Below are 16,577 nucleotides of genomic sequence, written 5' to 3'. Positions count from 1 at the left end.
TAAGTGGTTTGGTTACATCTGCACACCAGCCAGACACGAGTCACCTCTGCAGGCAGCCCTTGGCTGTCACACTGCCACCCATCCCCTGAAGTCCAGTTACACTGGATGCCACCACCACAGCCCTCAGTGGTGGTTATGGCTTAGGCGGGGTGGGGGGTGTAGGTTTAGTTAAAAAGTAAACTTGAAAATGAATTTTTACCAGCTGTGAAGAGCGTCTATTCATTCCTTTGCCAGCATTTTTTTTTTTCAGGTAGACTATGGATTGCTGGAAGGGAGCTGTAAGCCGCAGCTGGATTTATCCCACAGTGATCATCTGTGCAAATGGATTTTTCACCACAATGAGGCCATCAGAATCTTTTCTCACCCCCTATCTAACGGGACCAGACAAAAACCTAACGATTGAAGAGGTGTGGAACTATTCTCTTAAGCAGTAACTAAAATGCTTAAAGCATTAGGCCTTACAGCAGTAACTGAAGGGAAGACGAAGTGTGAATATTTTATCTAGAGACTCGTATTTAAGATGCTTCTGGAAAAGAGTAAGGAGTCACCTCTTTAGCAGGAGGTCCGAACTTTAAAGTCCCTATATTCTTAGGATTTTGCAAGCCCTTTGGTAGTTGATATTTTTGGCAAAATCAGGTCAGCTAGTTCCTCTCTCCACCCCAGAGGAGGGGTAACACTGACATTTATTTATACTTACCATGGAATTGATTACACTGACAGCAACACATTGATTTCAAATCATAAGAAAGCTAAGCAGCCTTCCCCTTATGAGCTGTAAAGCTTATTTCCTACATTTCCTACATTTTACACATTCATTAACCTGCAGAGGTCAGGTTCACATTCAGAAAAATTGGGGTTTTTTAAAAAAAGCATGCACTGCAAGTTTCCTTGCTGTGCTCCTGCGTTCAGCACTGGCTGCTTCAGGAGTATACCTTCCAACAAAAGGGGACGTGGTTAACACGTGGCTGAGTCATGGAGCTAACAGTAAAATTAGAAAACACAAGCTTGCTACACCCACATACAGCTAATATGAAGCACAGTCATTCCTGATGTGTAGTAGCAAATGTTAAGGCAGAATCTACCAGCACTCTGTGAACCCAAGGTTTCTCCTGAAAAAAGGTATTTGTGGTTTAGGTTGTCAGGGAGTTTTTTTTCTCCCCCTTTTTTATTATTATTTTTTTAACCACAAAGGCAAACATTATTTCTTATATAAAGCATACCGATAGCATCATAGAATGCCTTAATTCTGATTTCAGCAAGAATCCTTAACTCAAAACCAAGCATAGTACAGATACTCTTTCAGCCAAACTCACGTCCAGTGAGTTAATTCCGTGAGGCAATTCTAAATTCAGAGAAACAAAAGAAGTCACGCAGAAAGATACAGTGAACCTGCTGCTCACCATGCAACTCCCTCCAGTACACTGAAGGAAAAAGCATTCCTCCAGCATTTGACACAGTTCCTTTCTAGTCTAATTACTTAAGCAGCGAACGAGAGATCAGGAATAGAAATCCCAGCAGGCCCCACAATTACTGGGCAAGACATCCCCCAAAACAGGCAGCTCAGAGTCACAGAAAAAGGTCCCTTTGTGATGTGCATCTAAAAGATGGATACGTGCCCCAGGTGTGCCCAAACTGCCCAGGCAAGCACTGAGCTTTAGTGGTGACCACAAACAGCACCTTCCAAACCAAATGCAAAACAGTTTTAGAAAAAGAGAAAGAATTTCTTTACAGGGCATCTATGTATTGAAGTCCAATGTAAACATATTGAAAGACTTCCATATTTCTTAAATTGGAAAAAAACATAGAAGGTGCAGCAACACAGTGGCAGCTATACACTATGTGCCGTTCCAGTTCCCCCATTGTAAGGGACACATGCTTTTTTTTCTTTTTCCTAAACCTAATAAGGGAAAGAGGTGACCAAAGGTATACAATGACTCACATAAAAAGTTAAAACAAAACCAGCCTTCATTTTCAGCTGCTGTAGGGAATAGGATTTGAAACTAGAGAGATTTACCTCTGACACAAAGTTACAATTGCTTTAAACAGCTGCACATCAAAACCTGCCTTCTTCATAGGCCTTTACTAGAATTAATTTTTAAGCCAATCTACGTGTTTCTTTAGTGGAGCATAGCATCACTGTCTTGGCCCCTTACATAGCAAAGTCACAGTCTTGTAACTTAAGGCAGTTTAAACCTGTACTGTTCACACAATTCAATGTTACCTTTCATCACAACTATGTCGTTCCAGCAATAACACCATCAAAACCCATCAGAAAGGATATTTTAAATGTTTAGGGGATTGGGATTGTGTTTTGTTTAGTATTTCCTCTTTTATTCTGTTCTAGGTTACCAACCAGATTTTCCCAGTTTGGACATACTCCTACCTTGCTCTCCTTTTCCCAGTGTTCCTGCTCACAGACTATGTGCGCTACAAGCCCGTCCTCCTCCTGCAGGGCATCAGCCTCATCATCACGTGGCTCCTGCTGCTCTTTGCACATGGAGTCATGGCCATGCAGGTGGTGGAATTCTTCTATGGCATGGTGACAGCCACCGAGGTGGCCTATTATGCCTACATCTACAGCGTGGTCAGCACCCAGCACTACCAGAGGGTCACCAGCTACTGCAGGAGTGTCACTCTGGTGGCAGCCACCGTGGCCGCCGTGCTGGGACAGCTGCTGGTGTCCTTAGCACACGTCTCCTACTTCTACCTCAACGCCATCACCTTGGCTTCCGTGTCCCTGGCATTCCTGTGCTCATTCTTCCTGCCCATGCCCCAGAGGAGCATGTTCTTCCACAGGAAAGACACCCCTGAGCCTCTCCCAGGGGCTGATAAAGGGGTGGCTGCAGGCGGTTCCCACAGGCCCTCGAGCTGCCAAGAGGAAAAGAGCCCCAACCCTGCTGCCAGGGGCCCGACCCCCCAGCCCCAGGCTGGGAATGCCAGGCCTCACAGTCACATGCTCAGCGTGCTGCTGCAGCTGGCCAAGGACCTGAGGGATTGCTACAGCTCCCGCAAACTCCTCTACTGGTCCCTGTGGTGGGCTCTGGCCACGGCCGGCTTTAACCAGGTCGTGAATTATGTCCAGGTGCTGTGGGACTTCCGAGCCCCGTCCCACAGCTCCGCAGTGTACAACGGAGCTGTCGAAGCAATAGCAACGTTTTTGGGTAAGCAATCATTAGCAGGTACTTGTAACCCATCCTGTGCTGAGGGATTCCTCAGCAATGTCTTTGGTGCCTTTCCATCTCCTATGAGGACCAAAGTAAACAGACTGTGAGAGATAAACCCAAACAGTGTTCAAAGCATGATTTTATAGTAAACTTTATCAGTGGGCTCTTCAAAAATAATCTTAAAAAACATCTATAACTAAGCTTTTCCTTCTTAGAGGAGCCTCATTCTGCCAAAATGTTTTAAGAGTTTTAAGTTCACAGCTCTGTTTAGACTATGAATTTAACCCCAAGTAAGCACGTCAAATCCCTGTGCAATGACATCTTACGTGTTCCTCACTTAAATAAACCTCAGTCTGGCTGGTTTAAGAAATAAAAGAACATATTAGCAGATACACTGCTCTAAGTACAACTCAGAGCAGACAGTGAAATGGTCTATTTAGACAGTGGATTAAAAATCACTCTAGTCTAAGTACCCCTCAACAAATATTCTGTGACTACATCTATATCCTGATTGGCAGGTTTACCACAACCAAGGTTGTGGGTTCAATCTCTTTATGGCCCATTCACTTGAGAGTTCAACTAGATGATCCTTGTGAAGTGACCCTTGTGGGTCACTTCCAACTCAGAATATTCTATGAAACCATTTCTGCAATACGACAAGGCTGAGAGCACTGTAATTGTTTAGCCTTGAAAAAGAAGGAATCTTATTAATGTGCATAGAGACCTGAAGGGGAGGAGCAAAGAGGATGGAACCAGGCTCTTACCAGTGGTGCCCAGTGACAGGACAAGAGCCAAGGGGCACAAAATCAAGTAAAGTTCCACTTAAACATAGAACATTTTTATTCAAGCATGATTTAAAACAGGAACAGGTTGGCCAGAGGTGTGGACTCTCCATCCTAGTCAAAACCTAGACACCACTCTGAGCAGCTTCCTTTAGCTGTAAAAGCTAAGACTCAGCTTTTAGCAGGGCCAGGTGATCTCCATCTCTCTTCCAACCTCAGCCATTCTGCCACTCGTGAGTTATCTGGTCCACCCAAATTCCATTTCTCTTTAGCCATAGAGAGATGGATATGGGTAAAGTAAAACTTCATTTACATAGCTGTGCAGCACAAATACAGCCTCCTTTTTGAGCTCCCATTTACACAGCTGTCTCCCCCTTCATTCCAGTTGTATCCCACACTTCCGCAGGGAGTTGTCAGTTTATTTTTCCTCCCTGCAATCAGCACGAAAATTAATTTTACTGAAGCTACTCCAGAACATCTTCTGACTACTGCTTTGAGTAGTGTTCCCAGAGGCTTTCTTGCATTTACACCCTCTGGTGCTTGACACAATTTCAGAATAGAGAAGGCACTCACAGCGCTGGGAACCACTGCTCATAGCAGGGATGGACCAAAGGGGCTGGTTTGCTCCAATTTTTGGAATTCTGATGAAGAGCACATACAACCAGCAAACAAAGTCCAGTTTTTGTGCTAGCCTGCCTGAGAACATAGGGTTTGTTACACTGTAATAGACTCGAGTAAGGGTTTTGCTACATGTAATGGTCAGTAAGGCATTGACAAATGCAGTTCATGAGGCTTTGCACCAGAAACGGAAAAGACACTTCAATAAAAAAGCAAGCATGAGGTGCTACAGATTTTCATTCCATGAAGAACTTTACATGAAGTAACTAAACTCATTATGCATATTTTGGCAGAAGATGCTTGGTGAGATTGTTCTTCTCTTTGCTCATAGTTGTCCAAAAACGGAGCAAAAACAATACATTGTGCACTGCAGCCTCCAGCCCCAGGCATGAGAAACTTTCCCAGAGCACTTCAGTCAGTGAAAGGTCTAAGCAAGGAGGAAAACATCCAAACTAATGGAAGACTCCCACAACACTAGCAGGAAATACAATCCACACCATTACCAAAGCCCACTATGACCAAGACTGAAGAGCTCCTGGCATGACCCAATGACAGTTATGCTCTCAAAGATAATGTTTCTGACTTTTAATTACTACTTCTCAATTTTTAGGTTCAGCAACATCCATGGCAGTTGGATATGTCAAAGTAAACTGGGATCTCACTGGAGAACTGGCTCTGGCAATTTTCTCTGTACTGGATGCTGGTTCTCTGCTTCTCATGCACTTCACTGACAACATCTGGGCATGTTATGCTGGTTACCTTGCATTTAAAGCTTGTTATATGCTCCTTATAACAATAGCAACGTAAGTACAACGCACAACTGTTCTAACTAAACTGATTTAAATCAATTTTTTAAATCAAAATTTTACTGGACATTGCCCTAGATATAAATTTAAATAGGTTATGACAGCAGCATATATTGTTTCTAGCCTGTATAAAACTGGTTAAAATTATATAACCTAACCATTACCATAGTACACTCCAAGTCAGAACAAGGTAGCTTCTGCACTTGGCTGTTCAATGATCAATGTATGAGTATTCTCTAAGGGACCTAATGAACATACACAGGCATTTAGCAAAAATACTCATTCAAATCAAGGGTAAATAGGATGCACCAAAGTCACAAAGCCAGAAAAAACCAAGGAATTTCTGCCAAAATGAAGTTGTTAAAGCTTAATAGCCAAGGCTGAAGTGACCTTGTCCTTTGAAGAGTGCACTTTGCACATTTAAGTGCTCCTGTAAGTAAAGTGCATCCATCCATCCTTGTTCTCTGTCGTTTTGTGAACCTGTGCATTCATTGTCAGGTTTCAGATTGCTGTCAACCTCAGCATGGAGCGTTATGCCTTGATGTTTGGCTTCAACAACTTTGTTGCACTGGTGATTCAGACCATTTTAACTATTGTTGTAGTAGACTCAAGAGGTCTGGGACTGGATATCACCACTCAGGTAAGCCACTGAGTCCCACTGCTTCGTTGCCCTGCTCTCCTTTGATAGCAAGTTCTAGTCCAAGATTAGCCTTTGGTAATGTGCAAGCTCAGGTGGAAGGCTCAGGACAGTTACTCACTTGGAAAAAGGTTCATTTAAAGTGAACTGGTGTGAACTACTACAGCTTGCTTGTCCCCTAGACCTCCCAATACTGGGATGACTAGAAAATACTCTATGAATATGTTCACAGAACAGGGGGGAAAGGTGACCACCTACTACTCTGGGCATTCTTTAAATGAAAGAGTTCACAAGTGAAAGTTGTGAAAGTTCACAAGTTTTTAGTCAAAATACCCTAACCCAAAGAAGGAAGCAAGCTAAAAGGCAATCTATGGGTCTATTACTAGGATAATTCTAAGTTACATAGCTCCAGTGGATGCACCTTAAAGTTACTGTGATTCTGAAAATTACCTCCTCAAAATTCCCAGCTGAATTTCTAAAATTAGTTTAAATGTAGACAGTGAATGAGTCTAAGTCTCTAGCTTTCATGTTTTGAGAGAAGAGACAAAGTAAGTGCAGGACAGCTTTCCTCCCTTACTGAGGTGGGGAAGGGAAATACATAACAGAACATTATCTCCCCCTTTTATAACCACAGAGTTCCTAGAGTGTCAAGTCAAGCAGTCCAGACTTCTTGAGTCCTTCCAAAATGGGGTCATTCTAGGGACAGGTGACGGAAGGGAATACAGCAATGGAGAGACGCCCCTTAGAGTAAAAAACCGCTTTTGCTATTAGATAATAACTTTTCTCTTCCTTCCCCACCTCCTTTTCCCAGTTTCTCATTTATGGCAGCTACTTCACAGTCATTGCTGGAATTTTCCTGATCAGAAGCATGTACACCATTATCTCCATCAAATGCAGAAATACAACTGTGGCTGCTGAAAGCACTACCCATTAACAACCGAGACAAAAACAATGGTTACAAGCAGCGGGGTAGAAGGCTCCATCATCTGGATAACAAATTAGGAGAAATGTAACGTTCAATCAACCAAAACTGGTCCAGGTTGAGGCAGGCTGTTTATGAGCCTACTGCACAGAGAGCTCTGTCAACAGGATGATCCACTTGGTCCATTTTCTTCTTCAGCAGTTTAATACAAACACTCCTCAGTCTTTTAATTCAAATTTAGTGATCTGACACAAACTTCTATTAATGCTCAGCAAGCACAAGTACATACAGATGCCTGAACCTCACACCAGAGGAACTTAAAGAACAACCTTGGGACCTTCCCTTCTATTGAGTATTTCAATTTAAGGCAATTTAGTTACTGACCTAAGACCTTCAGACATGCCCAGGGAATCTAAAGCAGCAGTTGTACCAGGCAATGACCTGTTGGAAAGCTTGTCAGAGAGGCCTTGGGAAAACTTAACACTTTTCCAACTGGAAGTTGTGACATACACTTTTTAAGCAAGTTAACAAATACCTAAACCATATTTTTTTTCCAAAAAATGCTACTTCTGTATGATCAGTGATGGATTACTACCATGTAATATAGTACAGCAATACTGTCAGTTTAATTTATCAATGGCCAAATGCAGGCATTTTGATTCCACACAGACAATGCACTGCTCAGAAATGTGAAGTCACAGGACTGTAAGGAAAACATGTCATTACATACAGATTAACTGCTACTGATGCAGTGACAGCTTTTCTGTGAGTTTGTTGAAGATGAATGAATAAAACACACCGACCTTCTCTTTGAGTGTTTGTCTTGATAAGCGTATGCATTACATGTCTGACAACTGCCATGACCCACACACACTTATCTTGGGAAGCAAAGAACCTCCTAAACTAACTTATTTCTTCGTGGGGAGACACTTTAAATGCTGTACAGGGTAGTCTTTAATAACATGACTCAAAGTTTAAATATGACTAAAGTTAATTAGGGAATGTTCTTCCAGCTGTTCAATAAGGTCTACTTTATACCCAAGTGCATCAGACAGCAGTTAAATCCCACTGTTCCTTTATCCCAACTTAGAGATTTGTCAAGACTCAGAATTAACTCACCCAATTAATCTCACAGGGTAAATCATCAATTCTTTCAGAACATACTTCCAAAAGCTACTTGAGCTTGCCTTTATGTCCCAGTAAGTTTTCCCTTCAAGACAGCAGAATACTTGCATTGTACTTAATACTTCCAGGAATTCCAACTAAATTTGGGGGGTTTTAAATTATTTTTTGCTTCAGCAATTTGTTTCGGTGCTTGGATGTTTGCACTGAATTTTGAACTGCAGTACCTGGACATCACACATGCCTTACAGAACTCGGGATGTTCCTGCAAGTGTAGCATCTTCTTACACTTTAACAGCTGATGTCTTAGTATTAACGTCTAATCTAGGAGGTCTCCATATTAATTTCTGTATAAGAGGCCTAAAGTTATCAAGTGAAGTGCTTTGATGCTAAAGCCTAAAAATACAGCTTTTAAGCAACTACGCTATTTGCACAGACAATTGTGGGAACAACTAGAGAGATTTCCAAGATAAAAACATTTAAATATCAGGGGTCAATAATTCATTTTGTAAATAAAGCTATTTTTAAAACCTAATCAACAAAGCACCTATGGTGTCAGTTTATGGTCAATATACAGAAGACTCAAAACAATACAAGATCTCCTTCAGCTACTTATCTGGAATTTGACAAGCATAAAATTAGTGAACACAGACTAAAGAGGTGTGCTTGTGCATAGTAAAAGTTGCATTTTATCCGCATTTAACTCCATTATGAAAAATGGTATTCCACTACTTCTACGGCATATTCTAAACTATGTGCCTTGCATACCTCAATCAATTTCAGTATCTCAGAGATAATATTTGGATTAGAACAATTTCTATAGATGCTGATCTCATTAGCCCTTGCCCAAAGTCTAATTTCCACCAATATAAGTGAAGAGGGCACAGAATTTTTGCTCTTGTGCACTGCTCATCTCATTGACAAGATATCTCTTTGATTTGGTCCAGTTCTCTGCACTAAACATTTTTAAGTGTTCCACAAGCCCTGCTGAACCCTTGCAGCTGCCCACTCTCTACTGCATTTACCTGTTACTATCTGGAACAGCCAAGGTTGGTAAACAGGGAAAAATTACCAATATTTACACTGTGCTAAAATACAGTGGTGAGAGTAATTGTGCCACTAATACCCTGCAAACCTCCAGTTGCTGGGGATTTGTTTAGTGAATTCCCCAGAGAATGTTGGGAACTAAACTGTACACCACACTCTGTCCAGCAGTCTCCATCAGACACAAAAGAGAGACTTCAAGTCTATTTTAAATATGCCAACAGGACAAAAACAGACATTTAAGTATGGAAAGCTGCTACAGGCAGCTTGTTTTATGAGCTGCCTGTATCCTGCTTGGGATCTCCAAAGTTAAAAAAACAAAAACAAACAAACAAAAAGAAATTACAACCCCTGTAGGCAGTCAACAGAAGTCAAAAGTATTAGCATAAATGTTTTTACAAGCAGAGGTCAAGCTTTTTAGATGCCCTAGAAAAACCTATCAAACATTCAGGCAGTCAATTACAAGTGAAATGTCTTACCTTGAAGAATTTTTGTGTTTATCTCAAATGGACTTGCACATCCTTTTTCCAAAAAAAAAAAAAAAAAAAAAAAAAAAAAAAAAAAAATCAATCTCACCTTATTTATTCCTGTTGTCCTGAAAACTGTTAGAATTTTATTCTCCAGCTGGTCACAAACCTTTAAGCTTGCAGTTTATGTATTCACAATATACTTACATTATTTGCTTAATTCCAGTATTACACTTGAACTTTACCCAAATTATCTCTATTTAAAACACCATAACCAATTACTTTGATCCAGTTATATTTTTCTTGAACCTTAGTACTGTTACAGAGAAGACAAGCCAGACATTTTTCCCTCTACAAATTTCACTCTAGTATGGCGGGAAATATTTCTGTAAATTAAAAAAAAAAAAAAAAAAGACAAATCTAATATTCCACAAGAGCTCTTACTGATATGTATCAGTTTTTAATAAAGAGAGTGCTATTACATCTGTGATACCTTGGCCTGCTCTTACACATTCTGTTCAGACCATAACTAAGGCTTGTTCATTAGTCATTCAGCCTGTCATTAGTTACCCATAATAAGGTGTCTTTTGCTGCAAACCTTCTCTCCAATAACTACCCTCCACAGTTCTTCCAGTGCCCTTCATGACAGATACTCTATCCAAATAATCCAAACCCTGCCTAACACTCTGTGTGACAGGTCCCTTCACTTGAGCTAGAACAGCAAGCTTCATCACAATGACACAAAGAAACATATCCAAGTGAGGCATGTGAAAATTTTAAGCTTAACTCACCTTCAAACGCATTGCTTTGGACACCTCATCTGTGTACAAGACACAGTGTGTACGTTTTCATCCAATAAATGTTACTGCACAGAAATAATGCTACACAGTTGTTTTTTCTAATATTTATTTTTTCACCTGCAAACTGTAGCAAAACATGATCAGCTTTATTATGCAGACAGGTATCCCTCTAACATTAGAGATTTAGGCATGTATAAATAGAAGAGCTCTTAGGAAAGGAAAACATTTTGAGAAATGAACAAACCTTCAATTTAACTTCGTGACTTCCAATACCAATGGTTAAAATGATGCAGCTCATTCATTCCAAGAGATACAACAGCACCTTAAAGTGGCTGATCTATTCCCCAGTAACATTTTTCACATAACAATGTGTTAAAGTTACAAATACTGATATGCACAAATAGCTATTTTCTAAGAAAAATATGTACAGTACTGCAGCATAATGAGTGTGGTATCTGCAATAACTTATTAGCCAATTTTAATATACATGATACCGCTACTTTTTACCTGCCACTTCACAGGTTCAAGGATGTTACCACAGCCCTCTGTTTTGCACATTATTACCTGGTGGGGGGTTGGTTTTCTTGTTTTTTGTGTTGGGTGTTTTTTTTTTCTTTTTAAAACTTTTTAAAGGTACACAATGCAGGCTTTTATTTTTACTTCTTAAAGATTTCTTTTGTGTTTAAAGCTAATATCAGTGAAACAAGACAACAGTGCAAGAGGCGCAGAGATGTTATGTGACCACATAAGAGTTCTTTTGGGCAAAGTGTCTATAAGGCTATAAGAAAGGATTGGTTGATGAGCTTCCTGTTGGAAATTGTCCTGTTGGTGCACCAGCCTGGGGGAAAAGCAACGAAGAAAAATAAGGCAAGTATTTAAGATTTTTTTTCCCATATTGTAAATCATAAATGCAGAATATATAAAAAAGAAAACAACCTGCTGGGGAATACTTCTGTTTTATATTACAGTCTGTTTTTTGGTGCTTCTCTAGAATTACACTACTGTGAGAACATGTATAAAAGTCCCTCTGCTTTGATCTGAACATCCTTACAAATGGCATATCATCACAATAGTGAGCTGCAGTTAGGAGAGTTACATGCTGCCTTCCCTTATTAAAAGCAAGAAAACCCCCAAATCTTTGTGTATCTCTAAATTAAGTGTTACAGACTATTCTTTAGACATACAGAAGTCATTGACATACAACAACTCACCATAAAAGGGTTACTAGATACTCCAACAGCTGCAACTTGTCCAAAAGGAGTTACTACAGGCTTTGCTTGCCCAAATGCAGCAAAACCTGCTCCTTGGAAAGAAAAGTAAAAAATATTAATACCGGTAAACACTGTTCAAATAATTCTTTGCTGCAGCTCCCAGCCAAAATTAAGTGGAATTTTGAACTGCAGAATCAGCAGGACTGATCCTACTTAAACATTATCAAGAATGTAAGCGTAAAACACCGTGGTTGAGCTTTTCAACTGTTTGTAACTCATCAATCTCCAATTTCTACATATGCACTTTCTTCAATGTTATGATATCATATAAATTCAGGGAGAAAATACTTTCAATTTTCTCTTCCCTGCATTCTATAAAGTTCGAGAAAGTGTAATAATGAGTTGCACGCATTCCAAAACAGCCCTTCTTGCCTAAAACCCCTTTAAGCCTGGGAACACCTACCATTTTAGTATGACATTTTGGTCAAATTTCAGTTTTGTCACTACACAATGGCACACAGCCAAGTCAAGAGGCTTAACTACAGAGCCAAAACAGTGTGGGAACCCTTCATCAACATTACTATCAAGGTCATGTAGAAATAAATATCCACCCATTATTGCCAACTTATAGACAGACCATTTTCTCCATGTTTCTGATTTAGACAAGATTATCTAAAACATGCAAACCTACCATTTGGCTGCTGAGCAAAAGCAGTCTGTTGAGGGAAAGCTGCCTGGGCTGGGAACGTGGGCTGCTGGAAGTTGCCACTATAACTAGTAGGAAGACTGTAGGAGGCAGGAGTTCCAAATCCTGCCGGCATGCTCATGGATGCAGTACCAAATGTTGCTGCTGATAGACAAAAAATAACATTCAATTATTTGTAAGAAATCACTTTTTCCACAGAACAAATTACTATAAGGCCATGTTAAAAGTCTTCTAATGCCCTCTGTGACCGGACAAAAGTTTCGTTCAACTTCTACAGCCACTGAACTGATTTGTTCACTCAGATCACCACCAACTGGGTGCGTAATTTACTTTTCCACTTTAAAAATGAATGGAGTTATTTAAAATTTAGTAGATCCAGCACAATCAGATATTCTTTCGGAAGAGGAAATTATTTTTTGTTCTCAATGTTATCATATATTTTCCCCACAGTTTTTCTGGTAGAAGTCTGTACACATAAGAAGCAAGCAGGTTCAGACAGCCCAAGCCCCCCTCTGTTTTTCTCCTTCTGAGAAAAGCATGAAAGGATTTTCCTACTTCAAGCTGCACTACAGGAGGTCATAAAAAAAAAAATTCAAAGGGATACATGCATCCCCTTTTTTCATCCCATCTTTAATGTCTTTAAGGAAATTCTCACCATGCACATTATTGGCACACAAAGTTCCTGCAGCAAACCCTCTTACTGTTGAGGTAGAACTTAAAACAAAAAGAACCCAAAACTTTTCATCTGATTCTCTGCTGAACATTTCAAGTAAAGAACACACAGCTCATAGGTATTTCCCCATGCCTTCAGCAAATAAATAGAAGCACACTAGGTGCAAAAGTACAGTAACAAAACCATTATTCAATCTTTTGGGAGTTATTCTCAAAAAGAGAAGTACATAGGAGGATTTTTGGTACAAATACAGACAGCAGGTATTCTATGCTAGTTAAACAGGACTTCTCTTTTGAAATATTACAAGCTACATTTTATGCAAGCTCAACTGTTTAAAAAAGCTAATAAAATTAATTTATTGAATATAGCTTAATTATCAGTTGAAAAATTTACCCCAAAAGTATTCAAGGGCAAGACATTATACAGACAAACTGTTGACAAGGTGCACACAAAACTAATTACTAACACTGTTCTCAAGCTACAGTGAGCAGAAAAGCTACTCGACAGCAAACTTGGCTAAAACAGCAAACAGAAACACAACAAAATCACCAGGGGACTTTGGATATCCCAAAAGGCATCAAACTATTGTTGGCAGAAACTTCAACAGTCACTCATTAGCACTATATGGTGACAATGGAGGATATCAATAATGGTTTTGTTTCGGTTGCTCGACAGGAAGTCTATGTATGCTCTTCTCTCCCTCAGCCCAGTTGCCAAATACCCACACCCACTCCATTTTTAAGAAGTCAAGTCTTCCACAATTCTTCGTGCAGAGAACCAGATAGCTGTCAATAAGCTTTTACAAGCAAGAACAATTAGCCACAAGAAACTTGATACCAAATGTGGCCACCTACCAAAATGAGCCTGAGGAAATATGTGAGAGTGCATTGCTCCCGAGAGGCCTTATGGAAGCCACAAAGAGACCAGATAATGTCAAATCATTTATACACTCTTGAACAGACATTTCTTAGTTATATATATATATAAAGAGAGAGAAAGAGAGAGAGAAATAGATACACATATATGTACCAAACAGTTCATCAATAGCACGACCAGCAACAGCTTAGTATAAGAAAACCATCAGAAATAAGCGCTACAAAACAGATCTCCCATGTACTAAATAGCAAAGTTCATGGAGGAGGAAAACATAAAAGGACAAGCCATAAGTTTACACCTCACAATGAAAGGGGCTGAACCTTATTTTACTTATAGACATTATCTCTGTCACCTAGTATGGAATCAGGATGGCTGCCAAAGGCTTGGAACCTCAGCAAGCCAGGGACAGCTGTACAGAAGGTGGAAGGATAGAGTTGCCATATACAAAGAAATTTATCTAAAGATGCTACAAATTCTTAATGATGATCCAAATAGCCCACTCAGGAATGAGATTAAAATAATTCGGGCATTAAATATCTGAACAAGTTTAGCTGCATAGTATCTCAAAAGGGACTGCAAACAGAATGAATTTCAGCAGAAGACACAAATTTATCAATTCAGTTTTTAACTCAGCCTACCTAGATCATTGAGCAAACCACAGCTCAATGTCAAAACGCACATATCAGCAGATTTTTATCTGTTGAAGTCCAGCTAACAGATAGAAGTGTCAAAATTTAGCTCTGGAGAGGAAAATCAGCATAACCTAGCAGCCATCTAAATCCAAGTTCATAGTTTTAAAGTGCAAGTTTGCCTTTTTGAAAAGTGATTAAGTTTTGCCCATGGAATTATGATTCTACAGAATCCTCCCACAGAAAATTAATATAAAAAATGAGTGTAAAGATTAAACATATGCTTTAAAAAAGAGACACCAATGTACTGAGTAAGTGTACTGGTGAGGAGCTAACATCCCAAGAGCCTTGTCTTTACTGGTTCTGGCTCCAGCTCTTTGGTTTTGAGAGCTTTCAGCACTTTGAAATAAAGAAAGAAATTAAAAAGAAGGGCTTTCAAGATCCCTGATTTTAGGGCTACCTGCTATAAAGCATGCTCTAAAGCCAAGGTTATAGTCTTGGAAGAAACTCAGCTGGTGATACACAGACTACAAATAGGTAGAGCACTAACAGATCATTTTGACATTTTTCATGGCCACCATTTGAAATCCTAGAATTGCACCTCAACACTGAGCAACCACGCAACATGTCAAATAGACAAGGGACAGATAATACAGAAAATCTTTAAGAAACAAATTATACAGATACAGGAAAAAAGAATCAATGCAATTCTTTAAAGCAAATTTCTCAAACACTCAATGGGTTTTTTCCTAACCTGTTGCTCCTCGGCTATTGGTCTGGAATGGATTTGTTGAAGGTGCCACTGGGGCAACAGGGGCAGCTACAAATGGATTTGTGGAAGGTGTTGCTGAAAGATTAAAGACATTTTATTACATAAGTGTTTCTCTAACAGCCAATCTGACTCACATGAAGTCTACACAGCTTTTATACAAAGATACATAAATACCTAAAATTACATGAAAGATCAGGAATTTGTAAGAAAATACATTAAAAACAGTTATATGGATAGCAGTATTTTTTTGTTAATAGTACCTTTCTTAACTTCAGTATTAGTGGTATCAAAGTACAGCATTATCAACTAAAAATCAGTAGATTGCTTGCTTACAGTCCCCAAGGGGTGTTAGTAACACATACCTCCAAATGGAGCAGGCACGCTTGAAGATGCAGGCTGTGTCTGTGCAGTAGCAGCTACAGGTACTGTTCCAAAAGCATTGCTGCAAATAATTTATACAATTCATTCAGTGAAGTCAGAATTGCTTGTTTAATAATTAAATACAATTTACAGTTACTGCTGGCATGTAAAAGAAAGGGGATGAACACTTATGCGCAGTTTGCAGAATGCAATGTACCTCCCTGATGCCAGGGTCAGACACTCTCACTAGTGCTGAGCATCTCCACCAACAGCAGGAGAAGGAATACTGAGCTAATGCCAACAGTATAAAGGTTGCAAAGCATAAGCCTTAGGGGAACTTGCAATACCAAGCCACTAACAGGCATTTGGTATTTGTTACTTCAGTGATCTAGAAAATAAATGGGTGGCACCATTTGCACTAAAAGTATCTGAAATTTTTTCATGCATGATCCTATGATTTTGAGTATGTATGCAAGTACTCTTCATAGCAAAGTGCTACCATCTAACAGGTTTAGCATATCACAACTAGAAGGGTGCAGAGAACATTCTGCTGACAGTACTCCGAGAATATGCTATCCCTCAGTACTGCCATTATTTAAAACAAGAGATGCAGTTTCAGTAGTACCTCTAAACTCATTCAACACTTTCTCATTTAGATAACAGATCTGAGAAATGACTTCAAGCTACTTCTGTGCTGTTGCTGCAGTCAGTGTGGGGACTCAGCAGCCCCTGGCAGCATACCTGCTGACGTTACTGGTGGCAGTGTACGCGTTACTGGAGGTGGCCGTGGAGCTGAACACGCTGTCCAGCTCTGCCAGAGCCGCATACTTGTCTGAAGATGCACTTGACTGATTGGGGGCTGACAACACAGGGCCTGCTGATGACACTGCTGTGCTGAAGCCACTTCCCTGCTCACTCCCACCTAGAAAGAAAGAAAGCAGATTCAAAGTACTGAAGATTGTTTCAGTTTCTGCCCTGCCAACATAGA

The 16,577-nt window shown here is 39.9% G+C and overlaps 2 protein-coding genes across 13 annotated transcripts in view; one reads left to right on the top strand and one right to left on the bottom strand.

The window, feature by feature from the left end:
- Window positions 1-257: 257 nt before the first annotated feature.
- SLC19A3 (solute carrier family 19 member 3) lies at window positions 258-7,743 on the top strand. The gene is made up of 5 exons (XM_048315109.1): window positions 258-407; window positions 2,345-3,161; window positions 5,175-5,367; window positions 5,869-6,010; window positions 6,819-7,743. The coding sequence occupies exons 1-5, from the start codon at window positions 258-260 to the stop codon at window positions 6,939-6,941; spliced, it is 1,425 nt and encodes a 474-aa protein (XP_048171066.1). The 3' UTR covers window positions 6,942-7,743.
- A 2,744-nt stretch (window positions 7,744-10,487) lies between these two features.
- Window positions 10,488-16,577, bottom strand: part of AGFG1 (ArfGAP with FG repeats 1) — a 36,048-nt gene continuing 29,958 nt past the window's right edge. For 6 of the 12 annotated variants that reach the window (XM_048315088.1, XM_048315094.1, XM_048315092.1 and 3 more), the window contains 7 exons: window positions 16,331-16,511; window positions 15,592-15,671; window positions 15,212-15,304; window positions 13,807-13,854; window positions 12,265-12,423; window positions 11,574-11,665; window positions 10,488-11,200 (listed from right to left, as the gene is read on the bottom strand). In XM_048315088.1, coding sequence (XP_048171045.1) covers window positions 11,141-11,200; window positions 11,574-11,665; window positions 12,265-12,423; window positions 13,807-13,854; window positions 15,212-15,304; window positions 15,592-15,671; window positions 16,331-16,511 — 713 coding nt within the window. In that variant the 3' untranslated portion in view covers window positions 10,488-11,140. The remainder of the gene's footprint in view (window positions 11,201-11,573; window positions 11,666-12,264; window positions 12,424-13,806; window positions 13,855-15,211; window positions 15,305-15,591; window positions 15,672-16,330; window positions 16,512-16,577) is intronic. The other 6 variants (XM_048315090.1, XM_048315093.1, XM_048315100.1 and 3 more) reach the window with 3 other exon arrangements.

Source organism: Corvus hawaiiensis, chromosome 10 (genome assembly GCF_020740725.1).
Source record: "Corvus hawaiiensis isolate bCorHaw1 chromosome 10, bCorHaw1.pri.cur, whole genome shotgun sequence".
Taxonomy (NCBI): domain Eukaryota; kingdom Metazoa; phylum Chordata; class Aves; order Passeriformes; family Corvidae; genus Corvus; species Corvus hawaiiensis.
Note: the sequence above shows the minus strand (reverse complement) of the source record. Positions and strands in the feature narration are given on the sequence as shown.